General features: G+C 51.4%; 1 protein-coding gene across 1 annotated transcript; it reads right to left on the reverse strand.

The window, feature by feature from the left end:
• Nucleotides 1-578: 578 nt before the first annotated feature.
• On the reverse strand, nucleotides 579-23,172 carry Loxl1 (lysyl oxidase like 1). Its single transcript, XM_027414915.2, has 7 exons — nucleotides 21,592-23,172; nucleotides 9,147-9,255; nucleotides 5,969-6,106; nucleotides 5,381-5,537; nucleotides 4,780-4,875; nucleotides 2,768-2,883; nucleotides 579-898 (listed from the first exon to the last, which is right to left on the reverse strand). The coding sequence occupies exons 1-7, from the start codon at nucleotides 22,787-22,789 to the stop codon at nucleotides 892-894; spliced, it is 1,821 nt and encodes a 606-aa protein (XP_027270716.1). The 5' UTR covers nucleotides 22,790-23,172; the 3' UTR covers nucleotides 579-891.
• Nucleotides 23,173-26,153: the final 2,981 nt, after the last annotated feature.

Raw genomic sequence — 26,153 nt, forward strand, 5'->3', positions numbered from 1 at the left:
TTCTAGAATACCACATCCAGGGAAGGGCAGAGGGGCTCTCCCTCTTCTCACACTCTCTTTACTCCCTTCAGCCTCCAGGCCCATCTCACTACCTGCGCTGCCTGTCATCCCCTCTGCTGAGAATCCACACACGTGTCCTCTCCCTTTGGGCCCATTGAGGCTCCTCTGCCCCTCCCCGGGTACAGAGTATACCCTGTGATTGTATGGGTCAGGGCAGGGGCTGGGGTTGTCCTGAGGGTGTCCAGCACTGCGTTTAGCTGTAGTTAGCCCCCAGTGCCAGATTGTAGTGGTGAGGCTACAGACTGAGAAGGAATGAAGGACCAGTAAAGGGGTGGTTGACTCGGGTGGGGAGCTGGGAGCTGCAGCCATTTCTGCTCTCACTCAGTGAGATGGGGTCATCTACTCAGGAAGCCATCTTGGCATTGGGCCAAACCCCACAGCATCCTGGAAGATTGCTGGAGTCCTGGCAGACTGACAGCCACCCTTTCCACATGCTCCTACACAAAGTCTGAAACCCTAAAACATCTCTCGGGCCTGACCCAGCTGTGGTCCACCTAGCCACTAAGTCAATACAGAACTCCAGACTAGAAAACCCTTGTTTTATTCAGCACCCGGGCAATCTTGCTGTGTGGAATGGCCAAAATATAAAAATTAACAACCAACAACAGACGAAAGGATGTCGTAGAGGAGAGTTAGGTACAAAATGGGGCCTGGCATCCAGAATCCCTGTGGTTTTGGTCCACGTTCACTCCCTGAGGCCGGCAGGGAGGGATGCCCCAGCCACCAGCTGCCCTTGCCCTTGGGCTAGGGGGCTGGGCTTTTTGGGAGAGGCTGCCTGGGAGCAGGGCCTGCTTTTTAAGGAGAGACAAGAAGGGTCTGTCCACTCAGAGGTCAGGACCTAAGGAAAGAAAGGGTTGGTCAATGGCATGACATCTGCAAGGTGACCCACTTCCCTGACAGGTTCACTTTTCTAAATGAGGTTCCCTGTGCTGGGGCAGGCAGAGGTTTCCATCTTCCCCAGGAGTGTGGGCTCAGGGCAAAAGGTCCTTCAGGGCCCAGCACCTTTTAGGGCATAGTCTCAGCATGCCTCTGGCCAGCTGTCCCAGATTCTAGGTGCTATTGTCAGGAAATGCTTCTCTGGATGTTATTTTCTAATTCTGACCCCGACTCCCTTTTCCCTTAAAAAGGAGAAAAAAATTCTCCTTTTCCCTCTTCAGAAACACAATGGAAACCCATGTGTGTCGGTCCCGTGGCCTTTCTGGGAACACTCTGTGCAGCTTCCTGCGTATGCTGGCCTAGCGGCCTGCCTGTGGTCAGGGTCACAGGGACACTCTAATAAGACCTGGGGCTTTCCAAGCACTTATGTAAAGAGGTCTTGGAAGCAAGGGCCTTGGCCTCCACAGCCACAGGCTTAGGGGAGCACAGGGGTGGCCCAGATGCTTCTGTCTACCCTCTGAGTGCTCTGACGGTGCTTCTGGGGTCCCTGTGGCACAAGACATATCCTCACAGGCCTTGAAGAGCAAGAAGGCATTGGGAACTCAGGCCCATGAAAGGCAAACAGCCTTACAGAACAGGTCCTGGTCATTTCAACCACTCGAGGTGTCCTGGGTGATGGTAGTCTAATTCTACTCTGAGTAACCTGATCTCTGGACTGAAGCAGAGATGGCAGGACCCATTCTTTCAGATGTGAGCATATGAGTGGGAGTGATAGTTAGCTTTGTGGATAAAGGAGCTGTCTCTAAATATGCTCTGGCCCTGGTCATACACTGAGCCCTGATCCTGGTCACATACTGAGCCTTGATCCTGGTCACACTGAGCCCTGGTCCTGGTCACACACTTAAGCCCTGATCCTGGCCCACGCTGAGCCCTGACCCCCACAGGCTTAACCTCTCATACTTACCATCCTTTGACAAGCACACACTTTGGGGTTAAAATGCCTCTTTGAGACTTGGAGTTTCTACAGTCTGACCTCAACTGATAAACTCAGCCTAAAGCATGCTTAGGACATGCTTAGGAGAAGAATATCGATTGCTTTGATCCAAGCAAGCATTTTAAAGTCATAGGGGTAGAAAAGAGTTGTAAGTTTGTAGGCAGAGGGCCTCTCCGCAAAGTACTTCCTGGAAGGAGGGATTTAGGAGCCTGAGTTTCGGTGGCCTGGGACAGCAGATGCTAAGGACCCTGCTTAGCAACCACATACTAAAAGCCCAGAACCAGAATCTATTAACTTTCTGTATGATGGAGAGCCAGGGACAGAGGTTGGCTCATTTCAACTACTCCTAATCTGAGGCTTTTAACCCAGTCTACTTGATAATAACATAAAGAAATGGAAAATGAGTATGCCTACTGATCTGAGTTCCTCCATGTGCTGGGGACATGGACATGCTGTCATCAGGCCTGAAGTCCTCATCCCCAGCTTATGTGGGAAGTGTGTGAGGAAGGTAGCTCTGAGAGCAAAGATGTTATCAGCACAGATCTGCAGACTAGGATTGCAGAGCCCATGCCCTTGTCCAGACCGTTCTACCTTCTGCCAGTTTCTGTGTGAAAACCCTAGGGGGCCACAGGATTGAACCCCATGTCAGTACCCCATAGCCTTAGCCCCATCATGAGCACTTAGCTCTCTACAAAGGGTCTTCCTTCTAGACATATCCATAGCTGTGTGCGGCCATCAATGGCCCAAAGCACAGGAGTTGTAGGTATTTCAGGGAGTCCACCGCTTCCCAGGCAGGAATGTGGTTGGGGTAGGAGTCAAGCGGTGGGAAACACGTACTGGACAATTTTGCAGTTTGTTGTAGAAACGTAGCGACCTGTGTAGTGGATGTTGCATCTCACTACGTTGTTGGTGAAGTCAGACTCCAAAACAATGTACTTGGGGTTCACATGAACCTGGAGAAAAGAAATGGAAAAAGGGGGCCTGTCAGGAAGATACACCCCACCTGGTCACCAAAGAAGGTAGTAGAGAGGCAGGCAGACACAGAGATGACACAGAGAGGCAGGGTGATGGAGACAGATGTCTTGGACAAGGAGACAAAGGTGGGAAAGAAGGGACAGTGGAAGTTCAAGAAAATATCAACTGTGTTCTCAGCCAGGGATCAGAAACTTCCCCAGAGCCAAAGCCCATTCCAGGAGGGACCAGCAGAAGGCACTGTTGCTAGTTTCTGCCCCAGGGTGAGGGCTGGAACAGGGGTCAACACCTGGTCTACTTGACTCCAGCACTCACATCCCTGTCCAGGTGACCTATGGGGGGCCCGGAGGATGCCAGGGTATATAACGTGCCCTGAAGCCAACATTTGTTGAGAAGATGGTCCGAGCATGCCCTGTGCTCCTTGTCTGAAAGAGCTACAGAGGCAAATCATGACAGGTTGGATTAGCAGGGGTAGGGACCAGTCTCTGCAGGACATTTGAGAAGGATGCAGTTGAGCTGGGGGTGCAACTCTATGATAGAGCATCTGCCTAACACGGATGGGCTCCCTCTACAGTCTCTCTCTCTCACACACAATTAATTGATTGATTAATTAATTAAAAAAGGAGCAGGGCTAGAGAGATGACTCAGCTCTTAAGAACGTTACTGCTTTTCCAGAAGACCCAGGTTTGGCTCCCAGCACCCACATGGCAGTTCACAACCTTTTGTACTCCAGTCCCAGGGATCCAAGGGCCATGTTCTGGTCTCTGGAGGTACTGTCCACACGTGGTGCACAGATATACATACAGGCAAAACACCGTATAGAAAAAAAAAAGAAATTTAAAAATTTTTAAAAATTAAAAAGAACAGATGTTACTTGAACTCTGAGTGTACTCTTCATGGCTTGAACTAGACACTGTTTGTGTGGTCAATTTGTCCACTGCCTGGAACTCATCAGGCAGGACTCTCACTCACATGCACCCGGTGGAGCAGGGCTCAGGTGGAGCAGCAATGAGTTGCTTCTGTTTTGTGTTTTGAGGGCCACCTCTCTACTGGGAAGAGCCACCACCCACGGCTTTCCCCACACTGAACTTTGGTATGGAGCAGATCTAAGAAAGCTGACAGTCATCCCCATCTTTCTCATCCCCCGCCCCTCCATGTGCTTGCATGAGGAGCTAAGATTTAACTTCCTGGGATCAGGTCATGAGGACATGGCTCTACACAGAGTGTATGAGTGTGTCAACCTGGGCTGTGTGTCAATGGCACACTTTTCTACTTGTCCCAGCACCAAAGGAAATGATTGATGGGGTAAGCTCATACCACTCCATGTAGCAAGAGGGGTTCCTGCTGGAAGGAATCTTGGTCACAGATGCCCTGGGGTTTGGCATATATCCTGCAAGGAACTGAGAGCTTGCCAGTTCTGGGTCTTTGTCACTTAGATGACATCATCAGATATCATCACCTCTCCTGTAGCTATGATGGGGCTGAAGATTCCTTGGAGTACTTTCTTTGCTTGTTTATTTGTTTGTTTTCCGAGAAAGGTTTTCTCTCTGTAGCTTTGGCTGTCCCGGAACTCACTTTGTAGACCAGGCTGGCCTCCGACTCAGAGATCTGCCTGTCTCTGCCTCCTGAGTGCTTAGATTAAAGGCTTGCACTACCACCACCTGGCCCCTTGGGGGTCTTTAATGGAAGAGAAGCCTGTCTGCTTGAGACACACATCATCAGAGAGGAACATAATCTCAGATAACATTGCAGATGGCAGCCTAGATGAACAACTAGGGAAGTGGGGACACAGTCAGGGAAGGGAGCATCTTTTAGAAGCGAGAGATGGTGAGCATGGTCATCAAGTTGGAGAGAATGTTCCAGACTGTGAGGCCCACCTTGAGGATGTAGTTCCCAGGCTGCACATCAGTTATGTCAATCCATTGGCAGTCAATGTCTGCGTTGTAGGTGTCATAGCAGCCTGGACTCAGGCCCTGGAAAGAGTGATGAAAGGAGAGGTGGTTATCTCAGGGACACCCCATGTCCATCCAAGGCAGTCTGGGGGCTTCTGCCTCTGTGCTTCCCCCCTGGCCTGGGCTCACAGTGGTTAGGGCCCTTGCTGAGCCACTGGATGGATGAGCCAAGCAGAAGATGGAGATGCCATAGACAGAGGGGCCATGAAGTGAAGGGTCAGATGCTTGAAGATGCTTGACAAAGATGGCTGAAGGTAGAGATGAAAAGATAGATGGAAATATGGATATTTTGTAGATGAACCCCTGGAAAGATGGTTTTAGATAGACCTTTGACCCTCTTTAGGTAAATGAGACATGATGTTATCTGGGATGAGGAAGGGAGAGACTTGTGGATGGTCTCAGGACTGGCAAGAAGATCCTCAACCAGAACTAAGTGGGCACAGCCTTGGCACTTGCCCATTCTTCGCTTGGCTGGCCCACTCCCAATCCCTATACTCCTTTATCCACCCTGCCACACTAGCCCAACCTGTGTGTGAGAGGTGCATGCATAGCGCTTGAGGTTGCCAAAGTCACAGGTGCTGTCCTCCAGGCAGAAGCTGGCCTTGTGTCCCTCAGCCACTTTCTTGCCTGTGGCTGCATCAAGCAGGTCATAGTGGCTGAACTCATCCATGCTGTGGTAATGTCTGTGGGAGGAGAGAGAAGAAGACCTAGTTTCCCTGGGGCTTTCTTTCCTCCACATCCCCTACTGAGATTAGCTAGATGACTGCCTATGGTGGCTTCCTAACCACTGAGCCCTCTGCTCTGAGTCCCACAGGGTAGTATTTCTGGTACTAGGTCACCTCAGAACTCCACCTCCTCAGGCTCCTTACTTCGTTTCTGGACTCCTTCCTGTTCTGATCTCCCATGAGCAAAATCCTGCATTCTAGACATTTCCATCCCTTACCAAGGCTGACCACTCTTTTCGACTCAGTTTTGTTGAGGGTCCTTGGCCAGCAATACTTTCCTAGGGCAGGAATAAGCACCCACATACCCCAGAGTACTAATGGGGAGGACTCAGGCATTGAGGGCCCTGGACCAGGAGAGGAAGTAGCAAAGGCCACTCAGTCTCACTTACTGGTGGCAGCTGTGCCACTCCCAGGTGTGGCGTGGCCGGTTGGGGAGAAAGTCCGCTGTGCCCTGGTTTTTCACCCGCTGGGGGAAGCGAAGCAACACTCGGAGGTCGTAGTCGGTGGCCTCAGGGGCATATGCTGTGCTGTGAGGACAGGCAGGGAGACTGGAATGGCACTGTGACACCAGAAGTCAGTGTATGCTAACTACAACAGGCTGTGTGTCCAGCCCTTAGCCACTGTCCTCTCAATCCCCTCCTGCCCTAAAGATACTGACATTTGACCCTGCATGACAGTGAGGTCTGGCCTCTTCTCCTGTGACACCACCTGGCTCCATTTCCTCTCTGGCCCTCTGTGTGTGACTGGCAGCTGTTAACAGACTCAGATCACAAGCTTCCAGGCAACTCAGCTAGGGACAGCACCCACCACCACCCTGGGAGGGGTTGGGATCACATAAAAATCTTTGGAGGATAATTTAAAAATAAACAGTTCTGGCTCATGAAGACAGCCCAGCTGCTAGAGTGCTTGCCTTGAAAGCATTGAGAACTGAGTTCAATCCTTAAAAAACCCCAGTAATAAACCCAACCGTGGAGTTGTGTGCTTCTAATGCCAGCACTGGGGAGGTGGAGACAAGAGGATCCCTGGAGCTTGCCAACAACCTGGAAAATGGCACGCAAGGTTAGCCTCTGGCTTTCACTTGCACATGAATACACATCACCTGTACACATATTACAATAAATAAATAAAAATAGAGCCTGACAGCCACACCCAGGAGTGTCTAAACGCTTCCTTCTTCTGGACAGAGCTAACTGGTCTTTTGTGTGTGACTGAAAGCCAGTCCTGAGCATCTTGGGCTAAATCTTCATGTTCCTGGTCCCATGTGCCCTTCTGCTCCACTACAGATTGAGTGCCAGCTCAAGGACTGTCTCTCTTTCCCCTTCTTCCCATGCCATTTGTATGGCCATAGCTCTAGAACTCATTTAGCTTCCTAGTTCCAATTCACATCCCTTCCTCCAGGAAGTCTGCCATGACTGTTGTACTTAGAAGCATCCTGGTTTGACCGTGAGCTCTGCAATACTACCTATGGTTCACCCTGATGTCAATTCACCCTGGGTTGGTGCAAGTGTGATCAGACCATCTCTCCTTAATGACCTGGCTTCAGGACCAGCAATGTGCTCTTTCCCTTCTGGAAGCCTGCTCTCCATTCATGTGTGATTTTAAATTCCCATGAGAAGCAGGGAAGAAAGAGAAAAGAGAGATTTCTTTCGTGAGAGGACACACACACACACACACACACACACACAGACCAGGAAGCCTGGCTGCTGGCTCCCCTCTTTGCAGCTGACTGCTGACAGCTGTCCTGGCTGGCCTCATTTGGGGCCCGGTTATAAGGCCATAGGTGAGAGGTGGCCCGTTGTGGGGATTAGCTCTCTCTGAGAATATGTCTGGACAGCAGGCAGCTCAGACTCCTGTCTGCCAGGACATAAGGCCCTTGGCCCTGTCTGGAGGAGACTTGGAATCTGTCTGTGTCTGGGTTGAAACAAAACATCCTCCTTGCCTTGGTGAAATCCTGCCCTGCTGTTCGGCTCAGAACATCGTGGGAAACCAGCAGGATCTAGCGTCTAGGCCCAGTTTGGCCACAGGCTCGTGGCGAGACTTGAAGCAAATCCCCTCCCTTCTCTGGGTTCAGCCTGCAGTGTGGGACCTGGCGCAGGGCTCCAGTCCACACTTGAACTGACTTGGAGAATCCTCCCACTGCAGGGCCCCAGCTCTGTAATCCTCTACCCAGCCTTCCTGGAGCCACATTCCTGCAGGCCCCTCCCTCTTTGACCTTACTCAGCCTCAGTTCTAACCCCAGCCCCAGAGCTGTGCATCCTGGCTCTCACTCTACTCCTGAGGCCTGCTTAGCTTTGTCATCAGAGCCTGGAGTGAGGGGGGTCACTCACTTCAGCTAGTTGGAGAAGTCACCCAGGACAGAGGGCAGGCTCCATTCTCCTCATCCAATTTGGAACTCAGGGCTGGGCACTTGAGATGTCCAAGAAGATGTATTGAGAATTTGGCTTTAACTAAAACAATTCAGACTCTAGCAGGCCTCCACAGAGACCGAGCCCTTACCACTGGAGACATGTCAGCAGAAATGCTGTGGTCTCTTCCCAAGGACTAGGGACACAGACAAGGCCTGATGGTCAGGTCAACCAAGTGGCTGCATGGATGGTCCCCATCTGTGATAATATAAGGGACTTTCACCAGAGTGTCAATCAATTGCTCCGCCCATCACCATGACTAGTATCATTTTAAAGACAGATGTCTTTATCCAAGAAGCAGTAAATTGAGTGATATGCTGATGAAAGTTCTTTATCTTACCACAGACAGATGAGAGAGAGAGTTTGTGGTCAGCTAATCTGAGGGGGCCACGGGGCTAGGTCTAAAATGAATAAATGTTGACATTCCAAAGGGTTTCCTAGAAAGTAAAAGGTAAGAGAGTTCACATGTAAAAATAAATAAATAACAAATATTTTTTAACTGGGCAATTAAGGGGGAAACTATGCTTTTGGCATCCATGTCCAGAAGAGCAGCAGAATAATGTCCCCTTTAACCAGGTCTTTTAACACAGAGAGAGACCCCCAAAGAACAGAAGCTGAGCAGAATGTGAACTGCTGATAAACCATACATGAGCTCTTCGGGAGCAGAGTGGGTGCCCTCCCTGTGTAAGCTCAGGGCAATGGTCTCCTTCTCTCTCTGGAACAGTACATACCAAGGTCTCATTGTCCCCCAAGCCTAACCATTCCCTTCTAGGATCAGACGGGCAACCTGCGTCAGACAAAGCCACACCTATCCTCACCCTGCAGCTCTCTGCCCTCCATCCAGAACTTCCTTGACACCCACACTGACCACTAGAAATACAGAATGGGCCAATTTCAGTTCCTTTCCTTGTGCCGTAGTTTCCTAATGGGGCAGCCCATTCTTTCAGGGCTGGTGTTAAGATTAATGTCACAGTGTAATCAAGGTCCTTGTGGGTAATGCATGTAGGGTAAGAGGAACCCACTCCTTCCCTTTTCCTCACTCCCAGACCCAGGAAAGATGGAGATCGGGGCTCTGAGAGGCTCAGATACTTTGCCAGGCTCTGGGTGGCTCCCACACACGATTGCAAGCTCCTATGCTTCGTTCACCCCCAGCTCTCCTTACCTGGCCAGGCACTTCTCCTCCGCCGCACAGCGTAAGGAGTACAGATGGGCTCTTTGCACATATGTGGATGCCTGCACATAGTTGGGGTCCGGGACCAAATCAGGGAGGCCTGGAGAGAGCAGAAGAGGAAAAGCACAGTAAGTACCAAGAGGGTCAGAATGTCTACTGCTGGCTTCAAGCACCTCCTCCACCAAAATGTGGCCATTCTCCCTGGTCAGTGGGTCCTAGGTTGAAGGACCTCAGCAGCAGCTAACTGCCTCTATAGCTTGATGGTGTGGGAGTATGGAGACATCCTAGAATATCTGGAATGTGAACAAGACCCAGGAACTGGAAGGAAAAGGTGTCTTGTAGGTGGGATGGCATGCCATGAGTAAAGGCTTAGGTAGGACCAAGGAGACTAAGGAATTCCTGGCAGAGCTGTTCCCTCTGTCCTTGCTCCTCAGACCTTTGAGTACTTGCCAAGACACTTCTCTCACCTCTGTAGCCAGCCCTCTTCAAGGACCACCAGGACAGCCTGGGCTTATAGCCCAGGGTAGGCTCCAGAAGGTTCATGGGCAGAGCTAGGTGGGTGTTAATTGGTAGGAGGGGGTGGGCAGGAAGCAAACATGTTCCCTGAGCCAGCAGAGTCAGCCTGGTGCCAGCTAAGCTGCTCAGGATATGCTCTTCTGGCACCTGCTGCCACTTCTGGCTGTCAGAATCTAAACCAACCCACAACCATTCCCTGTGGGCAGCCTCTGATGCCCAACTGCAGGGAGGGCATGGCCCCCTCCCTTGTAGGGCCCAGGGAAAGTCTAAAGACTGCTCCAACCTTTCTTTGTGACCACTTGTTCTCTAGGCTACACCAGTGTAGTCCATAAGCTCGAGTAAGTTACCAGGAATAAGCAGAAACCACAGGTAGGTATCAGACCCATCCCATAAAAGGATAAGGACAGTGATCTTGATGTTGGGAGTGAGGGCACAGGGGAGGGGGGACTGATGGTGGGGGTTGATCATTGATCTACATCAAGCTTACAGTGGGGTGCCTGGGGCTCCTAAATTCTCTCTTCTTTAAGGCCCTTGGGAGTCTGTTCTCCAGTAAATGATAAAAAAGAGACTGTAAGCTCTTTCTAGCATCTTAGCCCTCTGCTCTTGGGGAGTAAAGGCCTTGACAGGGTAAAGGCAGGCAAAGTAGGGTTCTTGAGTCGTGGGACGAGGCCCCCTGTTTACCATTACCTCCCATTTTAAAGGTCCTAACAATGAGGCAGACAAAGGGAAGTCTGGTTTCACAGCCTTTGACAGAGGTGTGTGCCTGCACACACACACACACACACACACACGTACGCATGCATGCACATACTGACACTTACATCCCTTGGGTCCCTTCCCTGGACCTGTTCTCCCTGGAGCCTGAGCCTCAGGGCAGCCTGATCTGGGCAGCCAGGGTGACCTCACCTACTTGGAATGGAGAAGCTTAGAGTACAGGGTGGGTGACGATGAGGTGGCTCCTGGCAAAGCGGGCGACTTCTTGGCCAGCCTAGGCTGTATGACATGAGCCCCCTGGAATGTTTGCAGTCATTTCCCAAGGGACCCTCAGGACTGCAAACCAGCTGGGAGATGGTTCTCACCCACTGGTTCCCAGAAGCTTCTAGAAGAGGGGTAAGGAAGAGAGGAGGGGTCCCATTTCCCCACCCTCTAGCAACTCAGCAATAGGTGGGCGTGGCAGCTGGGTTTAAGCCTCATGGGCCCAGCATTCAGCACCAGACAGTCTGCCGCTCCCATCCCAGGCCCTGTTTCAACAAATACTACACAGATGGCTCCACAGAGCTTTCCTGGCCCGACCCTTCCTCTCTAGGCTGTTTCATGAGCTGGCTGTGCAATCCTGAACAGTCAGAAGAGCCAGAGTTGGAGGCTAGGGACACTTGGGGCCAGTTATATTGCTCTTGTTCTCTGATTGAGCTTGACCCTGGCCACAGACAGAGCCCAGTGACCACACAGGAAGCCCTGAGCCAGGTTATACAGTGAGTATGGATTCTGGCCACACACTGAGCCCTGATCCTTTGGCTTGACCATGGTCCCTCACTGAGCTTTAACTCTCATCGCACATTGAGTCCAGATCCTGGTCACACATTGAACCCAGAACCTGATCACATACTGAGCCTTTGCCCTGGTTACACATAGAATCCTGATTCTGGTCACATACTGAACTTACACTTATCACACTCAGATCCCTGATCCTGGACACACTGAGCCCTCTGGTCATACTGAGACCTAACCACTAAGCTTTGATTCTCACCATACACTGAGTCCAGATCCTAGTTACACACTAAACTTAGACTCTTGTCACACGCTGAACCCTGATCCTGTACACACTGAAATGGGTTCTATCAACATCTCTGAATCTTAGTGTTGGTGTCCTCAGTTTCTTTCTCTAGATAGTAAACTAAAGCAATGCACTAAGAGAAAAGACCCTGCAAAAGGAATTGTTTTAACATCAGCTATCCTTTCTGATTCTAATAGAGCTTTGGTGTAGGCCCAGGAACTTCTGGGAGGAGTTATCAGTAGAGTATACTAGATAGATTAGGGACAGGCTGCTGGTCAGTCTCAACATTGATCTCTGGCTCTGGCCTCAGGAAGCCTTCCCTGATTAAAGTGACATCCTGTGACACCATATGACGCGGCGTGATGCACATACTAGGATTTTTCTGCAGCTGGATTTCCTTATATTCCTCTGTAGGTTCCTTCTGTTCAGATGGAGTCTTAAGGCCAGGGTCTACCTCCTCATTGCTAGCAAACCACATCCTCTGCTTCTTTATTGGTTAGTGGCTTAATACACAACTGTCCACATCCATGAGTGTGTGCCTCTCTCCTTAAGACTCCAGAGTATACCATACCTTTGGAAGCCCATCTAGAGAGAGCAATGGATGTGCTTATATCCACACAATGAGTCAGGGCAGTCTCAGGAAAGCCTATGTCTCAGTTCCCTCACGTCATTCTTCTTTTTATAAAAATAAACTTTGGGGCTGCAGTGATTGCTCAGCAGTTTAGAGCACTTGTTCTTGTAGAGGGCCTGGGTTCCAATCCCAGCACCCAAATGGCAGCTCATGACCATCTGTAACTCCAGTTCCAGGGGATCTGACACCACCTTTTTCTGGCTGCAGTGGGCACTGCACACACATGGTACACATACAAGTAGGCAAAACACTCATACAAATCAAATAAATATATACAAATAATAGACTTCTTTTTGAAGTATGATCTACACACAAAGGCACAGATTTTTAGTGCAGTTTGGCAAGGTTCTGACAAATGTATGCTGCCATTAACTACCACCTCAATAGAGCTAGGAAAATGTCCCCAACCCTGGCACACACCTATAGGATTTTTAAATCACTGTAGATTGGTTTTGCCTTTTTTTAGTAGTTACACAAAATTTCTCCTGTCATGATTTGAGCATTGTCTTTGATTTTGACCACTACCAGAGTCCCTATGACTCACCTAGCCCCTCCCACCTTAGCTGTGCCCCGCCCATATCATGCCCTTGCTGTCCTGGAAGTTTAGTTCTGGTCTCCCATCTCACCCTCAGGATCCCCTGCTGAGGTCCCAGGGAGTACAGGCCTTTCCCTTAGCTGGTATGTTTTTCCAGAATGGAACAAAGCTTCCTTCTCCAGACTGTGATTCCCCGGGGACACTCTGACAGCAGCCAGGCTTAGGCTCTCATTCCCTTTTTGGGACTTGGGTATGGGGGAAGGTTGGATGATGATTAAAGGGAGATAAAGCAAGCCTTACATGGAGGTTAGTAGGTACAGGGATAGGGGAGTCTAGTCTGCTGTTATTAGCTTGTAGGGCACAGGCAAGGTAGACAATGTGGAATAATTAGTATGGTCATCCCCTTTCCAAGATGGGCCAAATTCAGGGGTCCCATCAGTTATGGGGTAAATTCTGAGCTAGGGTGGGAGTGGGATGTATTTTCCAACAAACTTAGAGTCTGTCACCCAACCCTCAGGTCTGGACCTGGAGACTCAACACATGGTTTCTGATACTTTTCTGTGAGACTATCATGTTTTTCTAACTATGGAGAATCGGATAAATTTCATGTCTCATTAGTTCAGGGAAAAAAACAAAACAAAACAAAACTGGTCCATGGTCTGTGTACTGTGTTCTCTCATCTTCCCTTAGGCTTCACTTCCATTCCAGTTAGGTATGTCCCAGAGCACTTGTAGATTTTTATGGCCTGTATAGCTCATGTCAGATGGGGCTGTGCTGAAAACACAAATGAGATCTGGGCATGGCAACTCATGTGTTTCATCCCAGCACTTGGGAGGCAGAGGCAGATGGATTTCTGACTTTGAGGCCAACCTGGTCTATAAACTGAGTTCCAGGACAGCCAGGGCTACACAGAGAAATCCTGTTTCTAAAAACAAAGAAGAAGAAGAAAAAGGACCCAGGTTCAGTTCCCAGCATCTACATGCAGCTCAAAACCATGTGTAAGTCCAGTGCCAGGGAATTTGATACTTTTCTTATATCTTCAGGAATCAGGCAAGGATGTGGTGCACATACATACACATTGACAAAACATTCATATACATAAAACATACATGGTAGTTTTACAGGATCTGTACTGTGTTGTGATTTTTTTTTTTCAGTCACTGTAAACCTTCAGGAACTTTTGCACAGCTTGACACTGTGAAAGAGGAGTCTGCCTCCCCAGGATCTCATCTGACTGGTCTCCTGGAAGGGAGTGGCCTTGAGCTCTGTTCCACAAACATGGCACAATGGATGGCTTGACATGCTCTTACGGGCTTGCTGAGCACATACGACCAGTTCCCTTTTGAACCCACAGGGGACTTTCAGTCATGTTCAGCTTCTCCCTAGTCTCAGTGTCAGAGGTGGGAGTGGATTACAGCCCAAAGGCAGTGTGGACAGCCTTCCTCTGCTGCCCCCTCTGAGGGGGCTGGGTCCTATCAGTGCTGGCTGAGCTTGTATGTGGCCCTCTCCAGGTCTCTCTGTCTCCATGCATCCCTGTGCCAGGCCTCTGTATTCATTCCTCCCTAGGAAGGGTTGTGCTGTCACAGCCTGAGCCAGGATACTGGAACACTGAATCAGAGGACAGTAAAGACCCTTCGGATGTTCAAAGCCCAGGGCTCAGCTGGGGAGGGTCTGGGTGTGAGTGAACCAGGTCCCAAGCCATTATGCAGGCAGACAGAGAGCTGTCCTGCCATGGTGAGCCCCTAGGCCAAGATAATGAAGATCCAGTTCAGAGAAAGGCCAAACATTGCATTTCAGCTCTGTCCTCAGCGAGTCATCTGTGGCAGCCAAGGTTCCATGCAAGAACCAGTCACAGTGATTCTTGCAGCCAATGGCCCCAGGACAAGCCTACCTGTCCTCCATTCCTATGCTAGGTTTGTCTGATCCTTCTAGACCACTCCCAGGATGGCAATGACTATGAGCCTCTTCCTGGGCAGGATCCAAGAGGGGTATTCTGGTGCATAAGACCCCAGAGGCTAGTTCGCCACTGTGTTGATCTTCTCAGTGTACAGTGGCCCAGTCCCCTCTTGAGGCTCAGTTTCCCTAACTGAAGGATGCTGGGAGGACTGAACCAACTGGGTCTTGAGCACAGGTTGGATAGATCCATAAACACTTGGAGATAAAAATACTTTTTTCAGAGCTATTCAATCCATTCTCCAGCCTTGGGCAAGAGCCCGAGACCTCTCCCGACCTCAGCAGCCCATGCTTCAACAGTCAGGAAATTATCCCACTGGCTGACCAACCTCTTCCTGCCTCGTTAGAAATCTGTTCCCTTCTGCCCAGTGTGTGTGTATGCACTTGGGAAAGTCTAGACCTCACCTGTTTTCCTCTAGCTTTGCAGATTCTGTGGGTTCCATAACCCTCTCCTGGCATCTAAGTTCCCTAAGCCCCTGCTGCTGGGGCTCTCAGAGAATGGGAAGTGGAATCCGACAGAGTCCTAATCTCTTGAGCCCAGGACTGGAGGATAAACACAATCCAGCAGAAACCCATCAGTTGGTTGTGAAATATGTGCTGAGTGGGATGTTTTGGCAAGTGAACACAGCCAGACTCCAGAGGAGCCCCTAGGTGGGGAAACCGGAAAGCTCCGCCCGGCTCAGACTCGAATAAAGATGAGCCAGAGCGGGACAGAGCTGGCAGCTCCCAAACCCAGGAAATTATTAGCTAATAATTGGAACATTAAGTTGTCAGCACCCTCCCAGAGGTGCTCCACCTGTTCTTGATAGCTTGGAGGCAAAGGTATCTACAGAAGTCGCTCTGCCTCATGGTGAAGGGGCAATTCCAGACTGGTAAAGGGGGCTATGATGACTACAGAGCCAGGTCTAGAATCTTCAGTGGCTCCCAACTGTCTAAAGAGTGGAGTCCAGACATGTCAGGATGGCAACAAAGGCGTCCTGTGGTCTGTCCTTAGCCTGCCACTGTGAACTGTAAGCATCAGTAACCAGCTGCTTAATACGGCAGCTTGACCTCTAAACTCTGAGCTCACTGCGCACATCTGTGCATGCATGCCTCTCTCATCTCACAGTTGGTTCTGCTCACCGTGCCATCATTAGGTCCAGAGCCCACCTGTCAAGCTTGACTTCCTCCCCTACAACCCTGCTTCCTCTTACAACACTCACATTCCTGCCTTTCTTCCCAAAGACACACTCCCAAAACAGCCATTAGGTTACTGCAAGTGGTTCCCGAGTACACAGAGTAAAAGACAAAAGATTTCACAGTGGCCTCCGATATCCAGATATCCTGTCATCTGAGCCCTGTTAGTCTTTCTGGCCGGTCTCCTATTCCATCTCTATTTCCTTTCCTTTTGTTTTGTTTTGTTTTGTTTTCTTTGGAGTCTGTCCTGGCACTTGATCTATAAACCAGGCTGGCCTTGAACTCACAGAGATCTGCCTGCCTCTGCCTCCTTATTTTCATTTCACTCAACCTAAGTAGGCTGGAGCACATTTGGGAATTCCCATCTTTGGACCTCTGTACTGGCTACACACACACACACACACACACACACACACACACACACGCACGCACGCACGCACGCACGCACGCACGCACGCACGCACGCACTGTAATGTTCTACCTACAGATGAATGAATGGCTCACTCATATGCCTCCTTCTAGTCTTGGTTCATATGTCACCTTCTTGAGGCCTGTGGTGGTTAACTCTGTAAACTGCTCCCTTGCCCCCTATTCCTGATCTCCTTTTTATTTTATCCACAGCACCTACCACTTTACCTATGAACTATGTCTGTAAATGGCATAAAGGCAAACATTTCATGTTTCTTTTCACTAATACCCAGCTGTAAGTGTTCAGCACACAGTAAGGCTAACATACACCAGTCAGATGACTACACGGCCTCAAGAGATGCCATCTACAATCCTCAACTGGACAGGAGCTCCTGAGGGCAGTCGGGTTTACGGGCAGTGTCATCTTTTGCTTGCACCGAGCTGCCAGCCTGGGTACCCCATATGTACAGTAGGAAGCTGGGAGCTGGACACTTAGGCTAGGTGTCTGTTTTCTTAGTGATTGGCTGGGAGCTAGAGAGGGTAGGGATGGGTCTAGGGCACTATTAACCTACCTTCCCAGGTGCTCAGGAACCAGCACCTGCAGACACTTAGTGAGCAGGTGTGTGAATGCCTGTAACCACAAAGAGTCTAGGATCACCTGCCTATGGAAGCCTCTCTTCATTGTCAAGCAAAGCTGACATAGTTCTCCAAACCCTTTTTCTTGGGGCTTGGGAAACCCATGGTTCCAGTTGACCTATTAGCAGGGAGAAGGGTAGGCTGTCTCCTAAGGTTTGACACTTTTGACAGCAATGGCCTTCAGGTGCTCTCCTTTCTGTCTAGCATTCTGACTCCCTCCCCACTTCCTGGAAAACAGTTAGATTCCTGGTTTCCAGGGCTTATCACAAGGGGGGAGGGGCAAGGGCCCCAGGCCCAGCCCTTACTCTGTAATCCTGAACTCACACAAAACACTCCTGGGTCCAGCTGCAGTGGGGAGGAGGCAGTTAGGTCAGGCCATGGGTGGGAACAAGGCTCAGCCTCTCCTTCCAGGCCCCACCCCCACTGCTGCTCCACAGGAATGCTGGGCACAGGAATTGGAAGCAGGTGTGGGCTGCCTGGCTGGACTTCTGGCGGCCTTCTGTTCCCTTCCTCTCCTGCTTGTTCTAGCCATCGCCTGGGGAGTTTTCCATGTGTTCTTGGCTTGGAAAGGAAGTGGGGTTGACTCCAACAGGGTGCTCATGGGGAGAGGTGCCCCTCCTGAGTCCAGAGGTCTCTGAGGATCCCCCCACAGGGCATCAGGAGAAAGGGGGGCGCAGAACTTTCTAGCTAAGCCTAGCAGTAGCCTGGTGCCAGCAAAAGCACTATGGACTCTCCACTTCTAGCTCTGGGATCAACCCCAACAACTGGGGGGGAGAGGGGACAATGTCTGTAACCTCAAGGCAAAAACAAAACACATTAACAACAACAACAAAGCATTGGGTCCCCCCTCCCTCAGAAGTTCAGACAAGAGTCACTGAACACTGAGTTAGGTGTCCCTGTAAAACACTTCCCTAAAGGGAAGTGAGGGCAGGGCAGTGAGTGTAGACACCCTTCCTAGGTCCAGCTTGACTGCTCATAACTGTGCCTTGGCTTCTCTGAGCTGCAAATCCCTCCTGTATAAAGTGGGTGATGACACTGTCCTATACTGTAACTATACCTAAGGTTATTGGGGGGCTTAAATGAGAAAATGGGAAGAGTGCTTGGCAAAGCATAACTCATTTACAAGCAGTGGAGGCTACCATCAGACGTCCGTTTAAACAAGAGCCAGCTCCGCAGAGACGTCCAGGCTGAGGGCAGGGGAGTGGAGGCCATATGAGAGGGTAGTGAGCCAGGAGACAGGAAGTGGGGGGGGGGTGGGGACAAGGAGGCTGCCAGAACCCTGCTTGTTCCCTCAGACACCCACACCCCACTTACCTGTATGACCTTCTACAACATTCTCTGTCACAACCAGTACCTAAATAGCCATTGAATGATTGAATACATGAACAAATGAATGAAGGAATGACTGAAGTGTGCATGATATGCAGTAACACATAGAAAAAAAATTAAAAACAATGTATAGCTTTGAACACAGGATGAGTTCACATGGACTTAAGTCCTGGGTTCACTATCAAAAGCCAGCGAGTGAGCCCCTCATCCCATCTATGGAATGGGACAATTAACAGTATGTGGCTGAGACCTGAGGATTAGAGATAAAGTGGGAGATCCCTTGGAGCCTAACTCTCACCAGTGAATGCAGAGAGAGAGGCTGTACCCCAGACTCCCAGCTGGCAAAAGGGAGGGGCTCTTGTCCTGCCTCCCACTTCTTATCTCGTATGGTATTACTGTGCCATCTTACTAGGCTCTCTTTTCTCGTCTTCCTAGGACATGTGATCTGTGTCACCTTTGTGGTCTGTTCTAGCGTTGGAAACAACAGTACAGCAGAAACCCTGGGCAGCCCAGTACTTAGCAGTAGAGGCAAGAGGAGAAGGCTGCTGAGGCAGAAACTAAGCTCAGGATAGAGACTTGGAAGCCACATACACAAGGGGGGACGTGGGCGGTGCTCACATGTGTTTGGTGTTGTAAGGACAGATCCACACCCACACACAAGCACAGGCTGCCAGTGCTGGGCCTCAGACCCCTGGGTGTGTGGCCAGGAGGGATGAAGTCAGCCTCGGAGAATCCGCCCTGGGCTCCCACACCAGGCCTGGGGGGCTGATCTCAAGTACATGGCTTGGACTTCACTGGGCTGGGATTTTCCATGATCCTAGACTAGCAGGGTGGGAGGGAGGAACCAATAATATCAGGGGAGTCTAATGTCCCTTTTCTGGCTTCTTTGGGAACCCCACACTAGCATGTATCCTAACTCCATCCCCATATCCTATTTTCTCCATGATGAGGGAAGAAGGAACTTAAAAAATGCAGATCACCTTCCCCTGAACTATGCGTGGACACCTCCTCTGAGACATCCTCCCTGAGCCTCTGGAGTAGAGGCTCTCAGCGTCCACTACTGATGTCCCTGTCCCCAGTCTAATTCACTCCCAGCTCCTGTGATTTTGTTTGTTTTTGTTTTTTTTTTCAAGACAGGGTTTTTCTGTGTAGCTCTAGCAGTCCTGGCCCTCCCTCTGTAGACCAGGCTGTCCTGGAACTCACAGAGATCTGCCTGCCTCTGCCTCCTGAGTGCTGGGATTAAAGGCATGCACCACCATCACCTGGCCCAGCTCCTTAGATTTTTTGAGGTGGAATTTAGAACTCCATGCAGAGCTGAATTATGCCCACATCAGAGTAGGTGCTCGCCCAGGCTGAGAGAGACCCTCCTCTGTAGCTCCCACAGAGTCTGCTCCCAATACTGGCCTATTCACACACCAGTGTGTCCTTTCTGCTGGGCTTTTCTCAGGGCAGAGCCTGAATTTAATGCATGCCAGCCTGGGTACCAAGAATACTGCCTACAGGGGAGAAGCATATTTGATCCAAAATGAACTATGGAACTCTGGGGCAGTAGTTGGGGCCTGCTGAGCACCAAGTACCCCACTCCAGACATGGGCCTTGCCCTATTTATCCTTCTCTGAACCAAATGATTTCCTTGAAAATTTACAGGCCACAGAGGGGCCCTAGAAAAACCACTGGCTGCAGGCCCAGATGTGCAGTCCCTGGCCTGCCTCTGCCAGCCTTGTGGCATTTGAGGCCTTGGTTTTCTCCTCAGTTCAGAGGTGGAGCCCTCCTGGCTGAGCTGAGGTCTTGCATTCTAAGAAAAGCAGCCACAAAAGTCAAGCAGTTGATAGGTAAAGCACCATCTCCTCTAGGGAGCCCCAGGTCAAGTCAGCATAAAGCTATACTAGCCTGCTGTGGGTGGTGTCAAGCTGTTGACAAAGGGTTCAATACATTGTTACCATCGATGTTTGGCATTGCATCATAGGAGGCCCCCACTCCAGTTTTGATTATCCCCTAGCTCCTGCGGTTTTCAAAGTGGGATTCAGAATTAGACTTGGGGCTGTGCAGTGGATATAACTTCCAGACTCTCCTTCCCCTGGCCTTCAGCCCTAGGAGCCCCCAAGCAGCAGCTCTTCAGTTAGGACATCTTGGCTAGATTGAGCATTTATCCCATGCTGACAGAGGCTAAGAAGCCAAGGCTGGGCTGGGCTCCACCACCCTTGGGTCACAAAGATTCATCTTCACCTGACAGCCCTGGTATTGCAACCCTGGTATGGAGCAGAGACTTGTGGGCAGAAGGCACTCCTGAGGGTGTACTGCGTATGCATTGAGAACTCAGTGGAAACCTTGACCAGAGAACAGCCCTGTATGGAGAGCATCAGCAAGGGGATTCTAGGACAGCAGAGGACGGGCTGATGTCCACCCAGCGCTGGCCAGACACAACAGTTGGCCCCTGTCACAGTAATAGCACATGTGGAAGCTGCCCATCTGGCAGAGGAAGACTGTTCCACCCGACCCTTGTGTGCAGATGACCTGGCCTTCCCAAGAATAGGTCACATCTTCATCCCTGGGGAAAGCCAGGGGGTGGCCTGTCTCCAGACATTTCCTGGGACTCTCTCTCAGAGCCAAAATGAAAGAGAAGCAGTGGAATATTGGTCTGGGTTATGTTTTAGGGAACATCAAAAAACACAGTACCCAAGAGAAGTAATGTTTAACATGATACTTTTAAAAATCAAAATCAATAATAAAAATATCTGCAAAGAACAAATATCCTGTTTCAAATAAAGACAGGACCCATATTGATATTTCAGTTACTGAGTCTATTTAAAATGTGGACATATTTGTTCATAATGGATTTTTAATGCACCAAAATGTTACTTTATCTTCATTACCCAGATTTTTAGTGCTCAGTTGAATTGTATGCCCTGGCCAGTGGGCTCTGGCATCCCAGCCTTATTGGACACCCCTTGGGGTCTGCAAGTTATGTCTGTTCAAGTGCTGCTCTTTGCCCTCCTACATAACTCACCAATGACCAGCCAGCCCACAGAGGTCCAGGCATGGGGACACTGCTGTACCTCCAGAAGCATCCTTAAGGCCTCTTGACCTTGAAGGTCCATAGCTCCCAAGATCTTTGCCTCAATCTTTGCATCTGACATAAAGTAATTTCTAAGAGTCTTAGGAGATTCCCTGACTGGAAGAGGGAGAGGCAGGGAGACGGGCTTTCCTTACTTGTCCCTAGATGACCCCAGCCAGATCTGTAAAGTACTTCTTAAAGCTTAGCTAGTCCTTCCTCAATTACCCCAAAGCCAGAGTCAGAATGCAGTGACCCTGATGGATAATGGATGGATTCAGGGCATGGGAGGAGAGGCTCACTGCTGTTGGCCACACGGTTCTCGCTCAACCACTACCGGGAGACCTTTGGTAAGAGACAGAGTATCTGAATCCCTGAGGCAGCATTCACCTGTGACCAGAATGTGGAACCAAGGACAGTACTCACCGCGACCATTCTGGTTGGGTCGGTACACACTACCCACGCTGAGACGGCCCTGCTGGGCGCCGTTCCTCTCCCCACCCGGCGAGGGCGCATCAGAACTGCGCACAGGCAGGTAAGGCGGCTCCAGCACACGGAACGGGGGTTGTGGCTCCACCGCTCGTGGAGGGACATAGGCCTCGGGCTGCACATTGGCTGCATAGGGAGGGTACCAGCCGAGGCGGGGATCACCAGCATAGGTGCCACCTGCCCCGGTGGAGCCCTGTGCTCCGTCGGTGCTGGGATCAGGGTAGGCCTGCTCGAAGCCCTGGGTGCCTTCATTGTACAGGCTGTGCGAGTAGCGACGGTCAAGGCCGTCAGAGGGTTGAGGCTGAGGCTGAGGCTGGGGCTGGGGCTGGGGCTGGGGCTGGGGCTGCGGTGCATAGGGCCTCTCCGGGGCTGGGTAGAAGCCCTGGGCCGGATACTCGGGCTGCTCCTCGCCGCCACCTCCATACTCCTCGTAGCGTGCCCGGGGTTGGAAAGGATAGATGACCCCAGCCGAGGCTACAGCCGCCGCCCCCGCACCCATGCCTCCGCCTGCTCCGCGATAGTACACGTAGCCCTGGTCGTAGGTCCGCGATGCGGGGTCGTAGTTCTCATATTGGCTCACGAAAGGCGCCTGAGGGTAGGGGAACTGCTGCTGGTACGAGGATGGCTGGCGGTAGGTGGTGGCGAAGGCCGAGGCCGAGACGGAGGTGGAGGTGGAGCCCCCGTGCCGTTGCTGGGAGACAGAGGTGCGGGCCCGAGCCATGCCTGTGCTGTCCCCGACGGCCACCTCTCGCCAGTTGTCGGGCACCTGGCCGAAGCCGAATGGGTGCCGCGTTTGACCACGCACAGTGTCCGAACCCACGCGCCCAGGCAGGGGCAGGGATGGCGCCTGCCGACGCCGGGGTCCCCCCTGGCTGCGCCGCTGAGACGTTTGGGGCGCGCCTGCCAGCAGCACTCTGGAGCTACTCTCGCCTCTTTGGGGCCCCGCGGGCACGTACTCAGAGCCCGAGTTGAGCAGGCTGTACACCTGCCCGTTGTTCTCCCACTGGATCAGTTGTCGCCAGCGTCCCGGGTCTGAGCCCTGTTCTGGCTGCGCCTGCTGCCCGTGCACCAGGACGCACAGGCAGGCACCCCACACCAGGGTCCCCAGCTGGCTACCGGCTCCGGCCAGAGCCATAGTGGCCCTTCTGCAGAGGCCGGGTGGGCAGAGAGGCTCTCAGGAGTGGGCCCGGGTTCGTGCTTCTTTCTCTTCCCACGGCCTCGAGGACAGGACGGCTCCTTGCCTGCCCAAGCTCTAGCTTTGTCCATCCTGGCCTTGTCCCGAGCGGGACGGCTCCTCCGATGACAGCATTTCGAGGCCAAGGGGTCAGGGCAGGGCAGGGGCGGTGCCCAGGGCTGCACGAGGCTTCTGCAGGGCACGACGGGCAGGACCTCCTGGGGCCCTTACATGGCCAGCCCCACACTGGCTGGCCGCTCGCTAGGCTGGCGCTTTCCTACTCTGAATGAATAAGCAACAGGCTGGAAGTGTCTGGAGGTTTCAGGAACCTGGTCCGCCTGCTGGGGCCTCCTCCGCGGGGCCCTATGGCCCGCCGGGTTTTAGCTATGTGGCCTGTCCCACAGCCGTGCTCCCTCAGTCCTTGCTGCTTCCAGCCAAGCCACAGACCTGCCTCTGAGGAAGGGAATGAGGCAGGGAGTAGGAGGGGGCCCCCGGGGACGCAGCCCTGTTAAGTGGGGTTTCTGGCAAGCACAGCAGGGTTAGGATGTCGGCACTACCCTGCTGGTTCCACTCTGCTCTGAACAGTTTTTCTGAACTCCACTTTCCTCATTGACTTTATCTCTTCCCAAGCCTCTTGGGATGCCTTCTGTCCTCTCCAAACCTATTGCTAAGAGACATCTTTGTTGGTGAGCCTCCCTGGGGAGATGCCTACCTCTAGCTGGGGTTAACCTGTAATTCCCAGGACACTTGGCACTTGGTCCTAAGTACAAAGACACTGGACCTTCAGCTCTTCCACCAGGTCTCAGTTTATAGGCATGGAGACCACGGTGTGTGTGTGTGTGTGTGTGTGTGTGTGTGTGTGTCGGTGGGCTGAACAGGACTTGGAAGCTCATGGGAGACTGACTTCATGCACCCCGTGGTTTATGTCCTGTGCTTCTTGAGTCTATCGTAGCCAGAAATAATCTGAATATACACATGGATAAGGTGAGTCCAGCAGCTGGCAGCCTTGGCATGGAATAAGGTCGCTGCAAGGCAGAGAAACCTTTAGCATAAACCAGCAGAGAGGGAGGACTTAGGAGAGCCATGGCTTTCAAATCTTAAGTAAGTTCCTTTCCAACTTTGATCTAGTGGCCGCATTTGATGACTGGAAGATTATTCCACATAACTCCATTTGTTTTGGCAGATTCTCTGCTCCCTCTGCGAAGGGCAGAGATAGTAAGATAGATCTCAGACAGTTCAACTTCCTTACTTGGTACCCAAGAAGTTACACTCAAAAAGCTGCTCTACAGGCCTCCCCTAGGCTATGTTAGGCAGGTATGGCCTTGGGAGCTGGAGGGCAAAAATTACCCCCCCCCCCAGACTTATAAACAAAGGAGGAAGAATCTGTCTCCCAAGCCTGAAGACTCTGTTTTGGAAGCTCCTGGAACCCATCTAAGGAGGAAAACAGCCAGAATGGCACTCTTTGGGAACGAGGACCCCTCTGCCCTCCATCCTTACCATGACACATTTATTGACCCACTAGACTGTTTTTCAGGACTGAGGCTCCATTTCTGAGTTTGGGACATTAGATATCTATAATCTAGCCAGAGGAATGGGGCTTGCAGCACCACTTCTCCCAGTGTCACTCTAGCTCTCAGCATAACGTCTGGATTCCCACAACACTGACTGATTAGACTGATGACAAGCATGGCTTGGCTCAAGTGAAGCCTGGGACCTGCAGGGTTAAGCCTTCCCTCCCTCCTGCTTGCCCCCTGCAGTGTTGGCCTCAGCTGCTTAAAATCCCTGGGGTCCTGTAGGGCCTTGCAGCCAGTCAGATGGGCAGCAGAGGAGGAGAAGTGGAAACAGGCCTTAGGGTACCTTTGGCTTGGAGGGGAGGAAGGTTTGAGGGAGGATATGGGACAGTTTTGAGGTGGGAAGAGTATTAACAGGACACTTTTTTGTTGGCAGGGCCGGGTGGGGGGAGCAGGGAACAGGCGCAGCCTTGGGGTTTTGGAGTGGGGAGATCAGGGCATAGGCCCTTATGCTCAGCACTCTGCTGGGAGCCAGCACTTGGCGTGAAACTCTAGCTGGAGTTGGCTCTGGTTCTTTTTTCTTTTTTCTTAATAAGGTCGAATCAGAGTGAGTCAGAAGAGCCAAGTTTCCTGTTAGGCTCTGTTTGAATAAACTCTGCTCCGAACAGAGCTTGGGCCTCTGCTCAGGATCCCTGGGCCAGGACTGTGGGCCAGAGTCCTGGGGTCCCCAGGATGGGCTTCAGCCAGGGCCTGGGCCTAGCTGGCCACTCCCCAGGGAAGCTGTAAGCTCTCTTGCAACCTCACAGTCTTGCCTCAGACCTGGGGAGGAGGGTGGATAAAACCTTTCTTGTGGCAGATTTGGGAAGAAGAAATGAGGGGATTATGAACAATATCCAGCACAGCGCCAGACATATGGCCACTGTTTTCTTCCTCTTGACTAATGAGAGAAGGGAGGAGTTTATCTCTGGAGGGTGGCCCACACCTCATTTTCTCTGTCCCTTTCTTGTTTTTAGCCATCTTCATCTTTCCTTGCCCAGGGAAGGTTTTTGTCCATCTTTCTTACATGCCAGTTAGGCTAGGCTGGTTAATCATGGAGCCTCAGGGACCTTCTCATCTCATTTTGTGCAGAGCAGGGCCTCTCCCTTTCCTCCCTTTCCTGGAACCCAGGAGAACAGTTTCTCTCTACCTCTCCACATGCCTCAGAACCTGGCAGAGTCTCTGCATTCCTAGTCTGAAACCTGCCATGTGGGGATCTGAAGGAGACCTAGGTCGGGTACACAAGGATGCAGAGCACAGGTCAGATGAGGGCTTGGACCCACCAGGCTAGTCTGGGACATAGCTTTCTTAAGGGGAGGCAGCTCCTTTCCCAGCCTGGGCCCTGCTGTGGTCCCCATCCATGATTTTAAACATAGGCATGTGACTGAGTGATGGGGCATACTGCCAGTTCCTGGCACTAGGAACTAGTCTCAAGGGACCTTTGGAGGACTCGTGCAAGGCTAAAGGAGGTTTATCTACTGTGTGCTCAGTGAGCTACATGTCAGTGTTCCCATGGAGCACCATTATCCCATAACCCTGAGATGAAACTCCAGGATTTGGGGATGAGGATATGACTCAGTAGGGGGTCTGCCTTGCAGTCATGGGTTCCCAGAACCCATGTGAAAAGAACTAGGAACAGTGGGGCATGTTTGTAGTCCTGGGGATAGGGAGAGGAGATGAGAGGATCCTTGGGGCTTTGTGGCTTGCCAGCCTAGCCTAACTGGCAAATTCCAGGCCAAGAAGAGACCCTGTCCTTAAAAAAAGGTGGACAACATCTC

This window comes from Cricetulus griseus, chromosome 4 (genome assembly GCF_003668045.3).
Source record: "Cricetulus griseus strain 17A/GY chromosome 4, alternate assembly CriGri-PICRH-1.0, whole genome shotgun sequence".
NCBI lineage: Eukaryota > Metazoa > Chordata > Mammalia > Rodentia > Cricetidae > Cricetulus > Cricetulus griseus.